Genomic DNA, 18,707 nt, shown 5'->3' on the forward strand with positions numbered 1-18,707 from the left:
AGTGCCTGGAAGAGACTAGGTTCCTGGGGCCTTCAAATGTCCCTGCCCAAGTGAGAACTGGGGGCACCTGTCCACTAAAAGTCTCTTCAATTCACCCAAACCTACATTTATACACAGCTAATGCTCAACAAAGGGCTGCTGGCATCCTATACTAAGCTGGCGAATGTTGACTATTGATTTGAAATCAAACGTTGAATTTATTTAGCATGGAAAAAGTAATTGCCAAGAATCAGAATTGGAGATTTAGAAGGCAGTACACTGTGAATGACCATCAAACAAATGACACAGGTTCACTTTAGTTTTTAAGAGCCACATTTTAGAGCCCAGGAATTCCAGGTTTTCGTAAGCTATGATTCCTCTACTGCACTTAGCCTGGGTGACAGAGCAATACACTGTCTCAAAAAAAAAAAAGTTTCTGGTCTTTGTTATCAGAAAAAAAAAAAAGAGCCACATATTAATGAAAAACAACTTTTCTCCAATTCAGATTGACAAACATGGAAAATAAAATATGCTCATTGTTGGTGAGACAGCAGGAAACAGACACTTGTATATTAGGAGTGGAAGTATGATGTGGGCTAACCTTGCTGGAAGGAAATTTGGGAATATGTATCAAAAACCTTAAAAATACGCATATTAGAGGCTGAGCAGGACAAGGAGGGCATTTGTAGCGGGGAGGAGGGTGTCCGTGGTGGGTAGGGAATGGCGGTGGCAGGCTGAGGAGGGTGTCTCTATGGGAGAGTTAATGGCTGTGGGAGACTGGCTGCATACCGAGGACTTATCCAGAAAGGAAGCATGTTAAAGATAATAGGAGTGAGGGCTCTCACTGTCACAGAAGGGAGTTATGGAAAGGGAGAAGGCTAGATGGAACACTGTGGTGCTAGATGGGAATTAGAGACATTGGTGGAAACTCATGGGTTTCAATATATATAGACAGAGAAATATAGATTCAAATGTGTGTATATGTGTATGTGTATACATGTGTGTGTGTCCTTATATAAGTTTATCTACATCTATCTACGTAGACATTGCATAGGTATGTCTATTTATATATACTTCCTAGCTGTGTCCATTGAGAAGGGCTGGGACCAGCCATGCCCAGTAGCAATGAGCTTACCTAGCACCCAGGCCTTAGCTTGTAACTCACATGCTCCACTAAAAGGAACCCAGGCTCCTTGGAGAAATAGCTGATTCCAGGGTTGGGGCAGGGAAGGTACAAGGAAAGCTTGGAACACTTGCACCAGAAAGTAAAGAAATGCTTACAGAATGGTGGGGACTTGAAAAGATACAAGCCAGCTTAAAGGGGCACCCACTGGCCAAATCTAGGTCAATGAAAACATCAAAATAATCTTAACACATTATAACCCAGTGAATAAAACAGGAATCTGGCTGGGTGCAGTAGTTCACGCCTGTAATCCCAGCACTTTGGGAGGCCAAGGCAGGCAGATCACTTGAAGTCAGTGGTTCAATACCAGCCTGGTCAACTTGGTGAAACCCCGTCTCTACTGAAAATACAAAAAAAATTAGCCGGGAGTGATGGCGCACGCCTGTAATCCCAGCTACTGGGGAGGCTGAGGCAGGAGAACTGCTTGAACCTGGGAGGTGGAGGTTGCAGTGAGTTGAGATTGTGCCACTGCACTCCAGCCTGGGTGACAGAGCGAGACTCCATCTCAAAAAAACAAAAAAGCAGCAATCCGTGAGTCCATAATGACATAAATAAATAAATGGGGAGGAAGACAATGACAGAATTAAAAAGAGGCAATCACATCCTTCAATGAGAGGAACCAGGAATCTGAGAAGAAATGGTTGACCCTAAGGCTGAGGTTGGGAAAATATAAGGAATGAAGTTCGGACACATGCTACAACAGGATGAACCTTGAAACATGCTAAGTGAAGGAAGCCAGTCACCAGACACATGCTACAACATGGATGAACCTTGAAAACATTACAAATAGACCAGTAGTTGTCAGGGGCTGCAGAGAGGAGGAAATAAATGGGGAGTGATGGCTAAAGGGTAGAGAGTTTCTTTTTGGGGTGATGAAAATGTTCTAAAATTATATACAGGTAATGGCTGCACAACTCTGTGAATATACTAAAAATCACTGAATTGTATACTTTAAAAGGGTAAGTTTCATAGTATGTGAATGTTTCAGTAAAGCTGATTTTATAAAAAAAAAGAATGAGAGCCTGTCAGAGGGATATAAGAGCCAACCTGAAGGCTGGGTGTGGTGGCTCGCGCCTGTAATCCCAGCACTTTGGGAGGCCGAGGTGGGTGGATCACAAGGTCAGGAGTTCGAGACCAGCCTGGCCAAGATGGTAAAACCCCGTCTCTACTAAAAAAATACAAAAATTGGCCGGGTGCGGTGGCTCATGCCTGTAATCCCAGCACTTTGGGAGGCTGAGGCGGGCAGATCACAGAGTCAGGAGATCGAGACTACCCTGGCTAACATGGTGAAACCCCGTCTCTACTAAAAATACAAAAAATCAGCTGGGCATGGTGGCGCTCGCCTGTAGTCTCAGCTAGTCGGGAGGTTGAGGCAGAATTGCTTGAACCCGGGAGGCAGAGGTTGCAGTGAGCCGAGATGGCGCCACCGCACTCCAGCCTGGGTGACAGAGTGAGACTTCGTCTCCAAAAAAAAAAATAAATAAAAAATTAGCAGGGTGCAGAGGCGGGTATCTGTAATCCCAGCTATTCGGGAGGCTGAGGCAGGAGAATCGCTTGAACCTGGGAGGCGGAGGTTGCAGAGAGCCGACCTGAAAAGAGCTGCCAATGGCCAAAGAGAAAAAAAGAGCCGACCTGAAAGAGCTGCCAATGGCCAGAGTTGACCTTTAGCCTTCAAAAGTGTCAAGGTCATGATGGTCAAGTAAAGAATGAGGAAGTCATCCTGGCCAACACGGTGAAACCCCGTCTCTACTAAAAATACAAAAAAAATTAGCCGGGCGTGGTGGCACGCGCCTGTAATCCCAGCAACTCGGGAGGCTGAAACAGGAGAATCGCTTGAACCCAGGAGTTGGAGGTTGCAGTGAGCCAAGATCGCCACTGCACTCCAGCCTGGCAACAGAACGAGACCCCGTCTCAAAAAAACAGGAAAAAAAAAAAAAAAACAAAACAAAACAAAAAAAAAGGAATGACAAAGTGTTTCAGATCAAAAGAGACTAAGGAGACAACTAAACGTAATGTGTAATATTGGATCAGATCCTTTTGCCACAAAGGAATTAGTGGGGCAAGTGGTGAAAACAGAGTGGGGTCTTGGAATTAGCAGTGTGTTTCACTGCTAATTTCCTGGGTTTGACGATTGTACTGTAATGTAGAATGTCCTTGTGTGTAGGAATTAAAGCGTTCAGAAATGACAAGGGGGATCATGGTGGCAATTTACACTCAAGTGAGTCAAAAGGAAAAAAGTTCTTTGTAAAAAAAAAAATCCTGTTGTGATTTTGATTTGGGTAATTTTTAATTCCTGGATTATTTATGACTGTGCTTCTTCTCACTTAAAAGCCAACAAACACCTCATCTCTTTAAAAAAAAATTTTTTTTTTTTTAAATAGAGACAGGGTCTCTGTCACCCAGGCTAAAATGCAGTAGAATGATCATAGTTCACTGCAATCTCGAACTCATGGGTTCAAGTGATCCTCCCACCTCAGCCTCCTGAATAGCTGGGACTACAGGTGTGTAGCACCATGCCTCACTAATTTTTAATTTTTTTGTAGAGATGGGGTCTTGCTATCTTGCCCAGGCTGGTCTTGAATTCCTGGGCTCAAGCAATCTCTAGCCTCAGCCTCCCAAAGTGCTGGGATTACAGGCATAAACTACCTCACCTGGCCCATTTCTTAGTAAATATGCAAATCTCATTCCCAGTTTTCTGATATGTGCCCCTTTTTCAAATCACTGATATTTTATGTCTGATATTGTGTGTGTGTGTGTATGCGTGCATGCATGTGTGTGTGTGTATTTGCATCTGAAGTTTCAGCAAGCTTTTTTTATAAAGGGCCGGAGAGTAAATATTTTAGGCTTTGCGGGGCATATTGTCTCTGCTACTTAACTGTGCTACTACTGTAGTGCAAGGGCAACACAAATGGACGTGTCTGCATTCCAATTAAACTTTATTTACAAAAAACAGGTGGGTGGGCTAGATTTGGCTTGAAAGGTGGTCACAGACTGCAAACCTCTAATATAGAATACAAATTTTTAAAAAATGTACGTGTCCTTGACCCACTTTCAGGGATTTATTTAGCTGTAAGATTGGAAACAGCCTAGATATATACAGTTAACAAGGTATCAGTTGTATAATAATCAGCATGTTGGGATGTTATAAAGCTGTGTAGTCATGAAAAAATAATACTGTAGCTAAATCTTTCTGCATATGTATCATTATTTCCTTAGGGAAGACCTGGGTTTTAGTCCTGTCTCCATCAACCTCAAGAAATGGGACCTCATGGAAGGGAGGGGAGGCAATGCCGAGGATGTGCTCCTGAGCAGGTGTCACAATTCTTCACCTGTAAGGTAGGTCTGATCATGGGAATTCACAGATATTTGTGATAGACGACTTATAAAAAATCACCTGGCAACATAAAATATCCCCTGTAGGGTGGGTCTGATCATGGGAATTCACAGATATTGTGATAAATGACTTATAAAAAATACCTGGCAACATTAAATATGCCAGAAGGGTGAATTCCTGTGTGATTTCTATGTCCACAGTTCAAATTCAAGGGCTCTCTTCTCCACCCAGGAAATTACACAACTTCCCACTCTCAGTCATTCGGTTCTTCCTCTATAGACAACTAGGTCATACATTCCTCGATGGCAGGAACTGTTTTTTATATTAAAAAAAACTCCTCAATTTTAATGGTAGCACCTGCTACATATAAGACACAAGAGTCAAGGTGGAAGATGGAAGAGTGTGTGGGGTCTGAAGTTACAAATCTCAATTGACTCCTGGTTCCTGTCATTTATGCCCTATTTGATCTTGGATACTTCATAAATTATCTGAGTTCTGGGTTATCCATCTGCAACATGGGCACAATTACTGGCACTTACCAGGCATGAACAAAGAATAAAACTTGCCTCACAGAGCCAAAGAGATTCCAGAGTATTAGAGCACATTAATAAATGCCAAAAATAACATTCTTGTTGAATTCAGCATCCCAGTTTGGCAGGAAGCAGTGGCTCAGCCTGGCATGGTGGCATACACCTGTAGTCCTGGCTACTCAGGCTGAGGTGGGAGGATTGCTTGAGCCCAGGAGATTAAGACTGTAGTGACCGCATCACTGCACTCCAGCCGGGACAACAGAGTATGACCCTATCTCAAAAAAAAAAAACACCCTAAAACAAACAAACATTCCAGATGAATCTAGCCTAAATATTCCTGCTATGAAGCTAGGCTGCTCTTCCTGTTTTTTTCTTGTCATTAATAATGATCAGCATTTTTCTCATTAATTTTCTTACTTTACATAAAATTCTATGAACTGGAATGTTTTCATTCTTCCTAATGTTTTGAGTAATTCTATAATCAAAAATAAGTTATTAAAAAGTATGTATCTATCCCCTCATCATCCCCTGAAAAAAAACCACCTATAAGGAAAAAGGGCCAAAATATCCCTATGTTTCATCTAATTTCTAAAGATAAGAAGTACTTGGCCCTATGAACTAAAGAGAGCCCATTTGTCAGGTAGAAACGGCCACTTACTGCCCACCCCAAAAGATACTGACTCTCAAGGTCAGATCAAGCTGGGAGATGACCAGCATCATCTTCAAAGCAAGCCAAAAAGAGATAACCAGAGGAGGAGAAGGAGGACAGTACAGGGAGTGTGGTACCTGAGTAGGTGTCGGCTCAGCTGCCTGGATCTGAAAGTTCTGGGAGGGCTTCTGGGGGACAGTGGGGAGGGTGGCAGATGCCGCCTGCACCACCCGCAGAGCCTGCTGGGGGATCTGCACCACCTGCTGCTGCTCGGCCTTGGGGGGCACCACCTGGACCTGCTGGACCACAGCTGGCTGGCCCCCACCAGGGCTCTGAACAATGAGCAGGTTATTTCCTGCCTGGATGATGTTGTCCGCGGTGGTCTCGATCAGCACCGTCTCCACCTGCTCAGCCACAGCCACAGGGGGCTGGGAGGCAGGAAGGCTCTTCTTCCTTGCTTTCTTGTTAGTCTTAGACAGCGGGGTTGGGGGGCTTTCAGTGAGGAGCTGAGTAGGGGCCCCGGTGTCACTGGCGTTCACGAGGTTGTTGACGGGCAGAGTGAGCGTCACATTGCCGCCCCCACCTGTCAACTTCACCACATTGGCCCCGCTCTGCACGGGGGTGGTGGTCGTACTCGACTTCTGGATGGGGGCTGGCTTGATGGGGACAGGCTTGTGACTGGATGGTGAGGGGGTGATGATGGCTTGGTTGGTGCCAGGGATGATCTGGATCTGGTTGGTGAGATTGGGCTGTACTTGGATGGTTTGGGAATTGCTTGCCTGAATCTGAGGGACCGCCTGGTACTGGATATTGGCATTTGATCGGGTCCCTTTGTTGATCATGGTGGGATTCTGGATAGCGAACACCAGCTGCCCTCCAGGATAGGAGGCGCTCAGTTGTGACCCCTGAATCTGAAGTATATTTCCTTTGGAGGACAAGATTCCAAAGCTATTCTTGCCGGGGCTGAGAGGGAGAGGGGCAGGTTTGATAGGGACAAGTTTCCGCGGTGTGGGCTGTGGGGGAGCAGGAGGTGTCACAGCAGCTTCAACTGCTGGAGGGCCAATTTTGCTACATGTTGCAGCAAGCAGGGCTAAGGGAGATGGCTGGGAGTCCTGCAAAAAAACAGCAGAGAAAAGGAGTGAGACAGGAAGGCCCGCTGCCCAGCCGCCTCTGTCCATGATCCTCTCCTCCTGGCGGCATTCCACGCCAGTCTTCCCCACCTCCGGGGCAGGCATGTTGCCAGCACCCTCCCCTGCTTGGCTGCTGTCTCCCCTTCTCTACTGGTTTCTCCATTAAGTGAGGGAGAAAAGGTGGGCAATGTCTTTCTCAGGAAGGAACCCCTGGCAGCACCCCACAGACAGGGTAAACTAACTGCGCGAGCTGACTTCCTACTCCCCGCTGGCCTTGTTTCTAAGGACAGTGAAGCATGTTTGGCTCTCAGATGGAGTTTGTTAGCCCACCCCAGGGACTGAGGGGTCCCTGACTGCTCAACTGAGGAAAGGAGGGAGGAAAAAATGAAGGGGCAACAGGAGGAATAAATACTTCAGTAAAGTGCTTTTTAGTACTCGGAACATGTAACTTTATAGACTGGGGAGGGCTACACTTTCGAGACAATGAGAAAGCCTCTGTTTTCCTTTTCCTTTTTTAGTGAGGTCTGGTGGAAGGAACACAGAGTTTAATCCTTGTTTTTCCCCCTGGCCCAACTGCGGCACCTTAGGTAAATGGCCATGGTTTCTCAGTAAAGAAAATGTGGCTAACTGAACCTTCCCCAGTCTCATAACCTAGGGTATTTATAGTGAGACAGTGAAGAGAGAGTGTTTTCGGTGAGTCTGTTCAGGATGCTGCAGCCCCAAGCCCTCAGAGCCCACTGCCTACTCGCCTGGGTGGTGGAGGCGGCAGGCTGCAGGTAGTCACTGGGACTCACAGCAGCAGTGGCAGCCATGCTGGTCTGTGGATCTGTTGGAAGAAAAGAGATGGAGTAATGTATAAAATTCCCAAAAAGAACACAAGCCCACTTGCCTCAGATTTTCTTTTTTTCTTTTTTTTTTTTTTTTGAGACGGAATTTTTGCTCTTGTTGCCCAGGCTGGAGTGTAGTGGCATGATCTAGGCTCACGGCAACCTCCCCCTTCCAAGTTCAAGCAATTCTCCTGCCTCAGCCTTCTGAGTAGCTGGGATTACAGGCGCTGCCACCATGCCCAGCTAATTTTTGTATTTTTAGTAGAGACAGAGGTTTCACAATGTTGTCCAGACTGATCTCGAATTCCTGTCTTCAGGTGATCCACCCGCCTCGGCTTCCCAAAGTGCTGGGATTACAGGCATAAGCCATTGCGCCCAGCCAGATTTTCTTTTTGCCTCTATTTGTTGCTGCTTCTCCAAGGGAAGTTAATGACTTTCCCCAGACTTACCCACCCTGGGTTGATAGCCTTACATCTATTTCAGTAGATTACTTTCTCCTCTCCTCTCCTCAGACTCAGCCATCTGAGGCTGTGAGGACAGCTGGTCCTGCTGTCATTGGACTGCCCCCTCCAGCCACCACAGAGTCTGAGATAACACAAAAATAACCAAGATTATACCAGGACTCTCTTCGGTAACTCAGCTATGCCCTCTCTGCTGGGCACTGCTGGCTCTCCATAGCTAAACTGGAACTCCTCTATGGTGGGCAGGGGGGAGCTCCCCAGCTAATCCTCTAGCTCAAACTCAAGCCTCCTGTTCACTCCTGCTGTAGACAGATGCCAAAACTGGGAGGGAAGTATCGCTCAGCCAAGATTTCTGACAAGGAGGACACACCTGCTCCATTGCCAAGTCTTGGGTGTTTTATGCTCAGCCTTCACCACAAAGGCCGTTGTCCCCAGGCAGCATATACAGCACATGGGTCAATTCCTTTTTTTTTTTTTTTGAGAAGGAGTTTTGCTCTTGTTGCCCAGGCTGGAGTGCAATGGCACGATCCTGGCTCACTGCAACCTGCACCTCCCAGGTTCAAGTGATTCTCCTGTCTCAACCTCCTGAGTAGCTAGGATTACAGGCATGTACCACCATGCCCAGCTAATTTTTGTATTTTTAGTAGAGACAGGGTTTCACCATGTTGGTCAGGCTGTTCTCAAACTCCTGACCTCAGGTGATCCACCTGCCTCAGTCTCCCAAAGTGCTGGGATTACAGGCGTGAGCCACCATCCCTGGCCTCATGGGTCAATTCTTTACTTGAATTTACGCTTTTACATAGTACAATAGGCATGGCTCCACAGACATCAACCAAGACTCAGTAGAGCTAATGACTAACTGGATATAACAAGGAGAATGAAAACAGAGTAAATTCTATTTTTGTTTAAATGTGTATATATTTCTATATATGAATATAATCAAATAGGAAAAAGTCTTAAGCCATTATCTCCTAGCGGTTGAGTTTTGTTTGACTTAAACTTATTTTGCACCTTGGTTTTCTGTACTTTTTCATTTTCCCATGATAAATATATTCTACTGTACTTTTTTTCTTAAATAAAGAAAAATAAGGTTGAGGAAGTAATGAAGGGACTCTCTACTGTGCACTTAAGTCATCCAAAAGAGGCTAGGTACAGTAGCTCATGCATGTAATCCTAACACTTTGGGAAGCCGAGGTGGGAAGATCACTTGAACCCAGGAGTTCAAGACCAGCCTAAGCAACACGGTTAGACCCCGTCCCTAATAAAAATTTTTTATAAAGAAAGAAACACAGTATCAGGAAAATGAAAGTCATGAGAATTTTAGGAGAAAGAATCTATACCATCTTAAAGTTCATAAATCACTAAGGAAAAGAACACCAGGCAGAGTCAGACTTCAATCCTGGACCTCTGGAAAGCAGATTTCAGTAAGTACAGAAATAAGAGGGGTATTACTTTAAAGACTAAAAGAGACAAAAAGGCTCAGGATGCATTCTGCTTGGAAGGCTGAGATGGAAGGATCACTTGAGGCCAGGAATTTGAGGCTGCAGTGCCCTATTATCACACCTGTGAATAGCCAAAACACTCCTGCCTGGGCAACATAGCAAGACCCCATCTCTTAAAAAAAACAAAACAAAAAGGCGCAGGGGTTGAGTCCTTGTAAGGAATTTGGCAAAAAGAGGATAGATATTGGGCTGGGTGTGGTGGTTCACGCCTGTAATCCTAGCACTTTGGGAGGCTGAGGCAGGCAGATTGCCTGAGCTCAGGAGTTAGAGACCAGCCTGGGCAACATGGTGAAACCCCATCTCTACTAAAAAGACAAAAAATTAGCGGGGCGTGGTGGCAGGTGCCCATAATCCCAGCTACACAGGAGGCTGAGGCAGGAGAATCATTTGAACCCAGGAGGTGGAGGTTGCAGTGAGCTGAGATCGCACCACTGCAATCCAGCCTGGGCAAGAGTGAGACTGTGTCTCAAAAACAACCAACCAACCAACCAACAAAAGGATACATATTGGGAAAGCAGAACCGTTCACATTTTGGCTGGCCTCAGGCTTCTCTGTTTGGAAGAACAATTCTTAAATGGGGAAAAGTAAAGAAAAGGTGAAGGCACGGGACGCAGTGACTTGTGCCTATAATTCCAACACTTCGGGAAGGTGAAGTGGGAGGATTGCTTGAGGCCAGGAATTTGAGACCAGCCTGGGCAACATAGGGAGACCCCATCTGTACAAAAAATTTAAAAATTAGCTGGACATGGTGGCATATGCCTATGGTCCCAGTTACTTGGAAGGCTGAGGTGGGAGGATCGCTTGAACCTGAGAGGTCAAGGCTACAGTGAGTCGTGATCACACCACTGCACTCCAGCCTGGGTGATGGAGCAAGATCCCATCTCCATTAAAAAAAAAAAAAAAAAAAGGTGAAGTGGAAACTGAAGCCCTAGATAGGTGATGAGCTGGTAAGAAAGCACACCAGTGCCTTAAATGGTTACCAGGCCTGAAGTCCACACAAACTGTACTCCAGAGGAGGGGAGACTTTGCAGACACACCTGCAAATGTGTATGGAGCTGGAGGGCAGCTCTGGGCAAAATTATATATGCAGATCCTGTAATATTACAGGCACTGATCCTTGGCAAAATCCTAGGACAAATGATTGAATAGTACTGTAACTACTGAGGAAAGGAAGGAGTGACCACAAGGAATAGCATTATAATATAGAAGAACAGGTCATGCTGAACAAATCTGTTTCTTTTTTGTAGGGTTTTGGATGGATATATCAAGAGCATGGTATACACCAGGTATTTTATTTCAACAGGCATCTGGCTGACATTTTCATAATATTCTTGTGAACAAACAAGGAGGAAACTTGGGCAATATGATAGTCTAGTTTGTCTGGGGCTAAGCTGAGCATGCCTCCACCTAAGTGCTGAGAAGTCTGCTGCTGCAAGGTGTCTCGAACTGGGGTGGGTCTCAGGACCAGGGTTCACAGGCATCTCCGCAGAGGCCTTTTTATTCTTTTCTTGTGTGTTTTCACTGTGTTTTTTTTTTTTTTTTTTTTTGAGACGGAGTCTCGCTCTGTCGCCCAGGTTGGAGTGCGGTGGCGCGATCTCTGCTCACTGCAAGCTCCGCCTCCCGGGTTCACGCCATTCTCCTGCCTCAGCCTCCCAAGTAGTGGGACTACAGGTGCCCGCCACCACGCCCGGCTAATTTTTTGTATTTTTAGTAAGAGAGGGGGTTTCATGTTAGCCAGAATGGTCTCGAGCTCCTGACCTCATGATCCGCCTGCCTTGGCCTCCCAAAGTGCTGGGATTACAGGCGTGAGCCACTGTGCCCGGCCAATCTTTTTTTTTTGAGATGTAGTCTCACTCTGTTGCCCAGGCTGGGGTGCACGATCTTGGTTCTGCAACCTCTGCCTCCCAAGTAGCTGGGATTACAGGCACCCACCACTACATCCGGCTAATTTTTTTTGTATTTTTAGTAGAGATGGGGTTTTGCCTTGTTAACCAGGCTGGTCCCAAACTCCTGACCTCAAGTGATCCGCCCACCTTGGCCTCCCAAAGCACTGGGATTACAGGCATGAATCACCATGACCAGCCAAAACAAAGATTTATTTGTTTGTTTATTTATTTAGAAACAAGGTCTTGCTCTATCACCCTGGCTGGAGAGCAGAGGCATGATCTCGGCTCACCGCAACCTCTGCCTCCTGGGCTCATGTGATCCTCCCACCTCAGCCCCCCAAGTAGCTGGGACCACTGGTGCACACCACCACACCCGGCTAATTTTTATGTATTTTCTAGAGACGGGGTTTCGCCATGTTACCCAGCCTTTTCTCGAACTCCTGGGCTCAAGCAATCCCATTGCTTCGACCTCCAAAAGTGCTGGGATTACAGGCATGAACCACCACACCCAGCCCAATCATCTTTTTAAAAATGAACATATACCATAGATCACCAGGTAACTGCTGCATAACCAAGTCCTGCACATTTCAGGGCCTGTGTGTGTGTTTACAAGTGCACTGTGTGGGCTAATTAGGACAACTTCATTCTGCACATTTAGTTCACGATACATCTGTGCAAAGTGAAAGATGACATAACTTTAGAAGCAGTGGAAAGACTGTGTTACTCTGACTGACATGCTACAGGATGGGTGTGCAGAACTCAAGGAGCCTAAGTGTCAAGTCTGTGTCATGCTTACAAGGAAAAGCAATGATTTGGGTTCAGTCAAACATCACCCTCTCAGAATGATGCTGATAATTTGCATTTTACTGGCTTTTTTTGTAGTTACATGTGTGAACTTTATAGGAGCTAGATCAATGAGCTGACACACAGATTCATGTTCATATAAAATTAAGTTGTAATATTATAATGAAAATAATCTAAGCCAACCCAAACCATTTTTCCTTTAGAGTAGTAGTGTTCAAACTATCAGACCACGAACCACAGTTACAGAAACAATTTGCATCAAGACCCACCATATGCATACATACAACACACATTTCTGTCCCATGCTCATGCAATGAAAGTTTCCTGAAACAAAACTCCCTTATTACATGTGATGGACCGTGATATTTTTCTATTCTATTTCATTTTTTTAAATGCTGGCTGTGACCCACTAAATTGGTTTTGTGCCCTACAGGCTGGAAAACTTAGGCTTTAGAATGGTATTCACCACCCAAGTTTGGCAAAGATCTAGATGACAAGTAAAACTTGCAGATGTTGGCCAGGCATGGTGGCTCACGCCTGTAATCCCAGCACTTTGGGAGGTTGAGGCAGGTGTATCATTTGAGGTCAGGAGTTCATACCAGCCTGGCCAACATGGTGAAATCCTGTCTCTACTAAAAATACAAAAAAATTAGCCGGGTGTGGTGGCGCATGCCTGTACTCCCAGCTACTTGGGAGGCTGAAGCAGGAGAATTGTTTGAACTTTGGAGGCAGAGGTTGCAGTGAGCCGAGATGGTGCCACTGCACTCCAGCCTGGGTAACAGAGCAAGACCAGGTATCAAAAAACAAACAAACAAAAAAAACTTGCAGATGTCACAAAAGTGAGAAGGATTGGAAACACAATGGGTATCAGTATTAGGGTTCAAGGACATCTTAAAAAGCTGGTAGGTACAATGTTTAAGAACATCAGGCTCCATACCTAAATGAGATTCTGACTGTGTGGTTCATTAGTGGGATGGTCCCTCTTAGCCTCCTCCTAGTGCCCTCTGTAAAACAAAGGTAATGTCATCCTTCTAGGATTTCTGTGAGGCTCTAATAATTTATATCACAGCATCGAGGGTTTAAAGGCATATATGGCTTTAAAGTTTAATAAGTCCTGGCCAGGTGCAGTGGCTCACGCCTGTAATCCCAGCACTTTGGAAGGGCAATGTGAGCAGATCACTTGAGCTCAGGTGTTTGAGGCCAGCCTGGGCAACATGGTGAAACCTTGTCTGTATATTAAAAAAAATAAGTCCTCCACTTAGGTTAAAAAACCAATCACATGCATATAGGGCAGAAAGAGCCTAATAGTGCCATGTGGAAAAGCCCCAGAGGTTTTGACTTTAAGCTGAATGGGGGCCAGCACAATCTAGATATGGCTGCCAAAAAGGCTACTGCAATTTTGGATTGCATTTCTAAAAGTTCAGTCATAGAACAAAAAAATAATATCCTCCTGTAGTTTACACACTTGGGCCACATCTGGAGCATCAGGTGCTGTTCTGAGGGACATTTTAAAAGGGGGATTTTCAGCTGGAGCTTGTTCAGAAGACAGCAGCAATGGTTGTGGCCAGGGTGCCAGAGTGGGGACATGGGTTCAAAGGGTAGAACCAAGACTCCTGTGTGGACATTTTGAGGCAGATTTTAGTTAACACAAGAGAGAACTTTGAAAAGATGAAAATCAGTTGCCTTCTGAGGTACTATGTTCTCCCTTCTCTGGAATCACTTAACCAAAGGCAGGACATGTGTCCCTGCTGGAGTCAGGATGTTGAGATGGGGTGGGAAGTTGGACCAAATGATCTTTAAGACTTTTATTCATGGCCGGGCGCGGTGGATCACACCTATAATCCCAGCACTTTGGGAGGCCGAGGCGGGCAGATCACTTGAGCTCAGGAATTCAAGACCAGCCTGGCCAACATGGGGAAACCCCGTCTCTACTAAAACTACAAAAATTAGCTGGGTGTGGTGGTGCGCATCTGTAATCCCAACTATTCAGGAGGCTGAGGCAGGAGAATCGCTTGAAGCCGGGAGGCAGATGTTGCAGTGAGCCAAGATCGTGCCACTGTACTCCAGCCTGGGCGACAAGAGCAAGACTCCATCTCAAAAAAAAAAGATTTTTATTCACTGGAAGAAAGTGCAGTGATTTAAAATAAGTTAAAAAAAGATTTTTATACTTCTCAGACCATGTTGCTGATAAAAATACAAGATGAATTTGTTGCTGGCAGAACTGCAAAGGAAGGCAATGGCTCTCCCAGGAGGCTCCCCCAGGGCTCAGGTTTGCTTAGCTAAAATTAGTGAATGACTCTCTTAGACATCCTCTATTATAAAACAGAAGGGACACAGGATCCGCGCAGAGTGTAAATGAAATGAGACGAAATAAAAACTGGCCTAGCGTTTCTTCCTCATCTCCCTCTCTGCAGTCCTTATTACCCTGGACTCAAACTGTTTGGACACTGGGCTGGGTTCTGAGTGACTCTTCAGTTAGGAGGTTAAAGCAGAATCTACTGAAGCAAGCTGTAGACTGCTGGTGCTGGACGTTGCACCATTTCAGCTTGGTTTCATTTTCCTCCCCAGCTGGTTCCTGAAATACTCCTATAGATCTCAAACCAATGTTTGCAAGTATCTTCCCTAGCGTCACTCAGAGCTTTATGGCCACAGGCTGCAGACCTGGGCAACCAAAAGAGAGACCGATCTCCCTGCCACTACAGAATTAACCATGAAAAGGAAAAGAGAGGCATTTCCCACTGATGTTTGGAAATGAAAAGTGGTTAAGAAGAGGTAGCATAGATACCTAACTGTAAGACTATGATCAAAGGCACTTTAGAACCTCATTAATTTGGAACCTTATATTTAAAATATACAATTTGGACATAAATTATGCTTAACTTTTCTTTCATACTATTTAAAGCGAGCCTAAATGGTGTTCGAAGATTGCAAAGGGACCCTTAGTCAGAATAATTGTTTTATACCACTTCCGCCATTTTAATAGTGCCACTTGGTTTTAACAGTAGTTTACATCCGGTCACTGAAACCAACACTTAACAACATAGGTAAGTGGGATTAGTGCATATTCTTGAAAGAAAAAGCTGCATTGCTTTCAAAGTTGTATCATTCAGACTTTTCATTAAGTTAGGTTGGCTAAAACTTTCCCAACAGTCCCCAAGCTGGTGAAGTTTTACAATTATTTACTATACAAGCAATAGTACCTCTCTTAGGCTCCATGGAAAACTCCAGGGGCATCAAACAAAGTTTGAAGGCAGCATGGCATAGGGATGGGGTTGCAGGTGCCCGATGGGACCACACACAACATTCCTTTCCCATACTGGAAACCAATTTAATTCCAAAACCAGCAGAAAAGCATCCCCTGAGTTTCTAGACTCTTGATGTACTACTGATCATCCGCCTCTACCTCCTGTCCCCTCCAGCACAGCCTTCTCTTCCTACCCCTTTGGCCAAACTTGGTAGAAAAACTGCTGGCACCCTGCCGTCCCCTCCCTCCTTCCCTACTCACTCATTTCCTGGCAGCATTAGGACATCCACCCTGGCACTGCGCTCATGCTGCACCTGCCCAGGTCACCAGCGACCTCCTTGCTGCTCAATCCAACAGCCCCTCTGACCAGTGCCTCTTCCTCAAAATTCCCATGGATTATCTCCCACCTCTCCTGCCACCTCTTCCCCTTGTGGGCTCCTCTTCCTTTGCCACCCCTTAAATACTGATGTTCCCCAACATCTGTCCTTTCTCCTCACCCAGCACCCTTTCCCTGGGTGACCATGCCTACTCGCACAGCTTTACATACCTTCCACAGGCTGCCAACTCATAGGCTGTGTCTGGCCCAGATCTCTGCTCCACGTGTTAGACCTGTACATCCAGCCCTCTGTGGGTCTTCCATTAGGGCTGGCCACAGACACTTGGGGCACTGAGCGACAGCTTTGCCCATTCTTTGTCCAGCTTTCTCACCCTCAGCCACCACAGGCCTTCTTCCAGATCCTTGAAAAACTTCAGTCTCTGCAGCTGTCTTTCCTTGCTTACAGCTCTTTCTGTTCTCTTCACTAGCTAAGACCTCACCCTTCAGGTCTCTGGCTGTTTGACTTTCCCAGCATAATTTAAGAGCCATTATGTAACAGGCATGCCATTTCCTCAGAGAGGCCTTTCTGGACCCCTGAGATGAGGCTAACTTCTTTGGGAACACTCATCACCCATTAACTAATCATGAGCCCAATGTATGCGAGGGCTCCCCAGGGTGGGCCATGTCTGTTTACACCACTGAACTGCAGACACCAAGGCCTGGCACATGGCTCACGGACACCTTCAGTGCCTATGGGCTGTATGAATATCCTGGGTTAAAGCAGCCTCTCTTCTGGCATCTCCAATCAGGACAAAACCTGAATATCCCCCTCACCGCCAACCAATCATCAAGTCCTCATGATTCCACCTCATAGACAAATCTCCCCAGGCTCCCCATCCTCATCACCATGATCCACCTGAGATACTGCCTACGGCCTCTAAAACTGCTTCCTGGCCTCTGGCCTCCCCCTTAGTCGCCTCCACAATTTGGTTAGAAGGCTCTTTTTAAAGTGCAAATCCCATCCAGCTACTCTCCTAATTAACCCCCTCAATTGTTCCCTGATGCTCTTGTGATAAACTTATAAAGGCCAGAACAACCTGTCCCTCCCTGGTCCTCCCTCCTGACCTCTTTCCCTTCCAACTCTCCCAACACACACTTCAGTTTTTCATTTCTGGAATTAAAACACGCCACCCTGTCTCACTTGGAGCCTGAAGCACACTCTCTCCCATTTGCCCGGCCAGCTCCTGTCCTTCAGAGCTCATTTATACTCTCACTCAGCGAAAGCCTTTCCTGACCTCCTCCCACCTCAAATCTGGGGCAGGTGACCCTGCTACCTGCCAGTGCATACTCCAGGCACCCTTCGGCACTGTCCCATCAACACAGAGCTGGGAGTGTGTCCCTGTCCCACGGTCTTTCTAGGCCTGACTTGGGGAGAGCACGTAACAGGAAGAGAGACCTCTGAGCCCTGGCCACCAGGCTGCAGGCTGTTCGACTGTTCCTTTCACTGAGAATGCTACTCTTGAGACCCAGCAAATGAGAAAACGCACCTACAGAAATACCACAACAGTAGGCTTTAGGAAGCTTTTTCTTCGGAGAGAACTAGGCTCCATCTCCACAACCCAGGCCTTGGCGGTAACTCGGCTTTTTTTGCCTGTGGGTTCCTGCCATCCTGGGTCTGGCTTTCTTGGCTTTTTGCTATGGTATTTCCCCTGGAGGAATTTCACACTGTGCAAACAGTCTTTCTCTTGGCTATTTTGGTCAGCTCAGCTGGGCCGTAAGCCAACAAAGCAGTTTCTAAGCCCAGGCTTTTCCAGTTGCCTAGCCTGGAAGAATTCAGAGCTGGTGAGGGAAAAGCATGCCCTGGCTGGTTTTAGAAACAAAGTTGGACCTCAAAGAAAGCTGACAAATGGGGTATGAGAATCCATTTGGATGAACAAAGCAGCAACCTTGGTAGTGAAAGACTCCAAATTGTGCTGAATATTTCAATGAGAAGCAAACCTCAGCAATCATAATAACTATTATAAGGTGGACACGGTGGCTCATGCCTGTTATACCAGCACTTTGGGAGGCCGAGACAGGAGGATCACTTGAGACCAGGGGTTCAAGACTAGCCTGGGCAATACAGCAAGATGCCATCTCTACAAAAAATGTTTACAAACTAGCTGGGTGTGGTGGTGTGTGCCTGCAGTCCCAGCTCCTTAGGAGGCCAAGGCGAGAGGATTGCTTGAGTCCAGGAAGTTGAGGCTGCAGTGAGCCATGATTGCACCACTGTGCTCTGGCCTGAATGACAGAGTGAGACCCTGTCTTTAAAAAATAACAATAAAAATTTTAAATAAACAAATAAATTAAAACCATGGTAAAAGAGCCCAATAACAGTAAAACAAATTTCAATGGCTTTCATTTCAATGAGAACAACTCTGGGCCGTGGCTTGCTAATGCCACAGGCTGAAGTAAGCAAGAAGGTGAGTAAGGAATGGAGATCTTGTCTCCACATTAACCCTTTACTGAGCCTCCCATCTCCCCCCACTCCGCCATCTCAGACCCCCAGCCTCAGGCAATGACCCTTAGGTATGTCTACAATTTCATCAAGAAGTTAAAATTTCCCTCATCAGCTAAGATCCATTATGTCTCCCCTTCTCTTCAAGCAAAACTCCTTGCAGGAGTTACCTATACTTACTGTCCTTAATTTCTCTTCTGCTAGCTTTTCTTAAACCTGCTCCAACCAGGCTGCACCCTCCTCATGCATGCCACAAAAACTGTTCACACCACCAGACACCTCCATGTTGCTAAAAACCTAATGGCTACTTCTACTTCTTTTTTTTTTTTTTTTTTTTTTTGGGACAGAGTCTCACTGTCACCCAG

At 45.9% G+C, this 18,707-nt stretch overlaps 1 protein-coding gene and 1 non-coding gene across 8 annotated transcripts in view; one reads left to right on the forward strand and one right to left on the reverse strand.

The window, feature by feature from the left end:
- Positions 1-18,707, forward strand: part of LOC109027059 (uncharacterized) — a 49,828-nt gene that overhangs the window by 18,119 nt on the left and 13,002 nt on the right. Inside the window, exon 2 of the transcript XR_002006190.3 lies at positions 4,379-4,498. This is a non-coding gene — a transcript (uncharacterized protein). The remainder of the gene's footprint in view (positions 1-4,378; positions 4,499-18,707) is intronic.
- SP2 (Sp2 transcription factor) overlaps positions 1-18,707 on the reverse strand; it is a 32,834-nt gene that overhangs the window by 6,011 nt on the left and 8,116 nt on the right. For 3 of the 7 annotated variants that reach the window (XM_063705773.1, XM_063705770.1, XM_063705772.1), the window contains exons 2-4: positions 13,223-13,289; positions 7,555-7,631; positions 5,813-6,787 (exon numbers count right to left, since the gene is read on the reverse strand). In XM_063705773.1, the coding sequence (XP_063561843.1) occupies positions 5,813-6,787; positions 7,555-7,617 (1,038 nt within the window). In that variant the 5' untranslated portion in view covers positions 7,618-7,631; positions 13,223-13,289. Of the gene's footprint in view, positions 1-5,812; positions 6,788-7,554; positions 7,632-13,222; positions 13,290-16,076; positions 17,421-18,707 lie in introns of those variants that run through there. The other 4 variants (XM_004041465.5, XM_063705771.1, XM_055387746.2 and 1 more) reach the window with 2 other exon arrangements.

This window comes from Gorilla gorilla, chromosome 4 (genome assembly GCF_029281585.2).
Source record: "Gorilla gorilla gorilla isolate KB3781 chromosome 4, NHGRI_mGorGor1-v2.1_pri, whole genome shotgun sequence".
Lineage (NCBI taxonomy): Eukaryota > Metazoa > Chordata > Mammalia > Primates > Hominidae > Gorilla > Gorilla gorilla.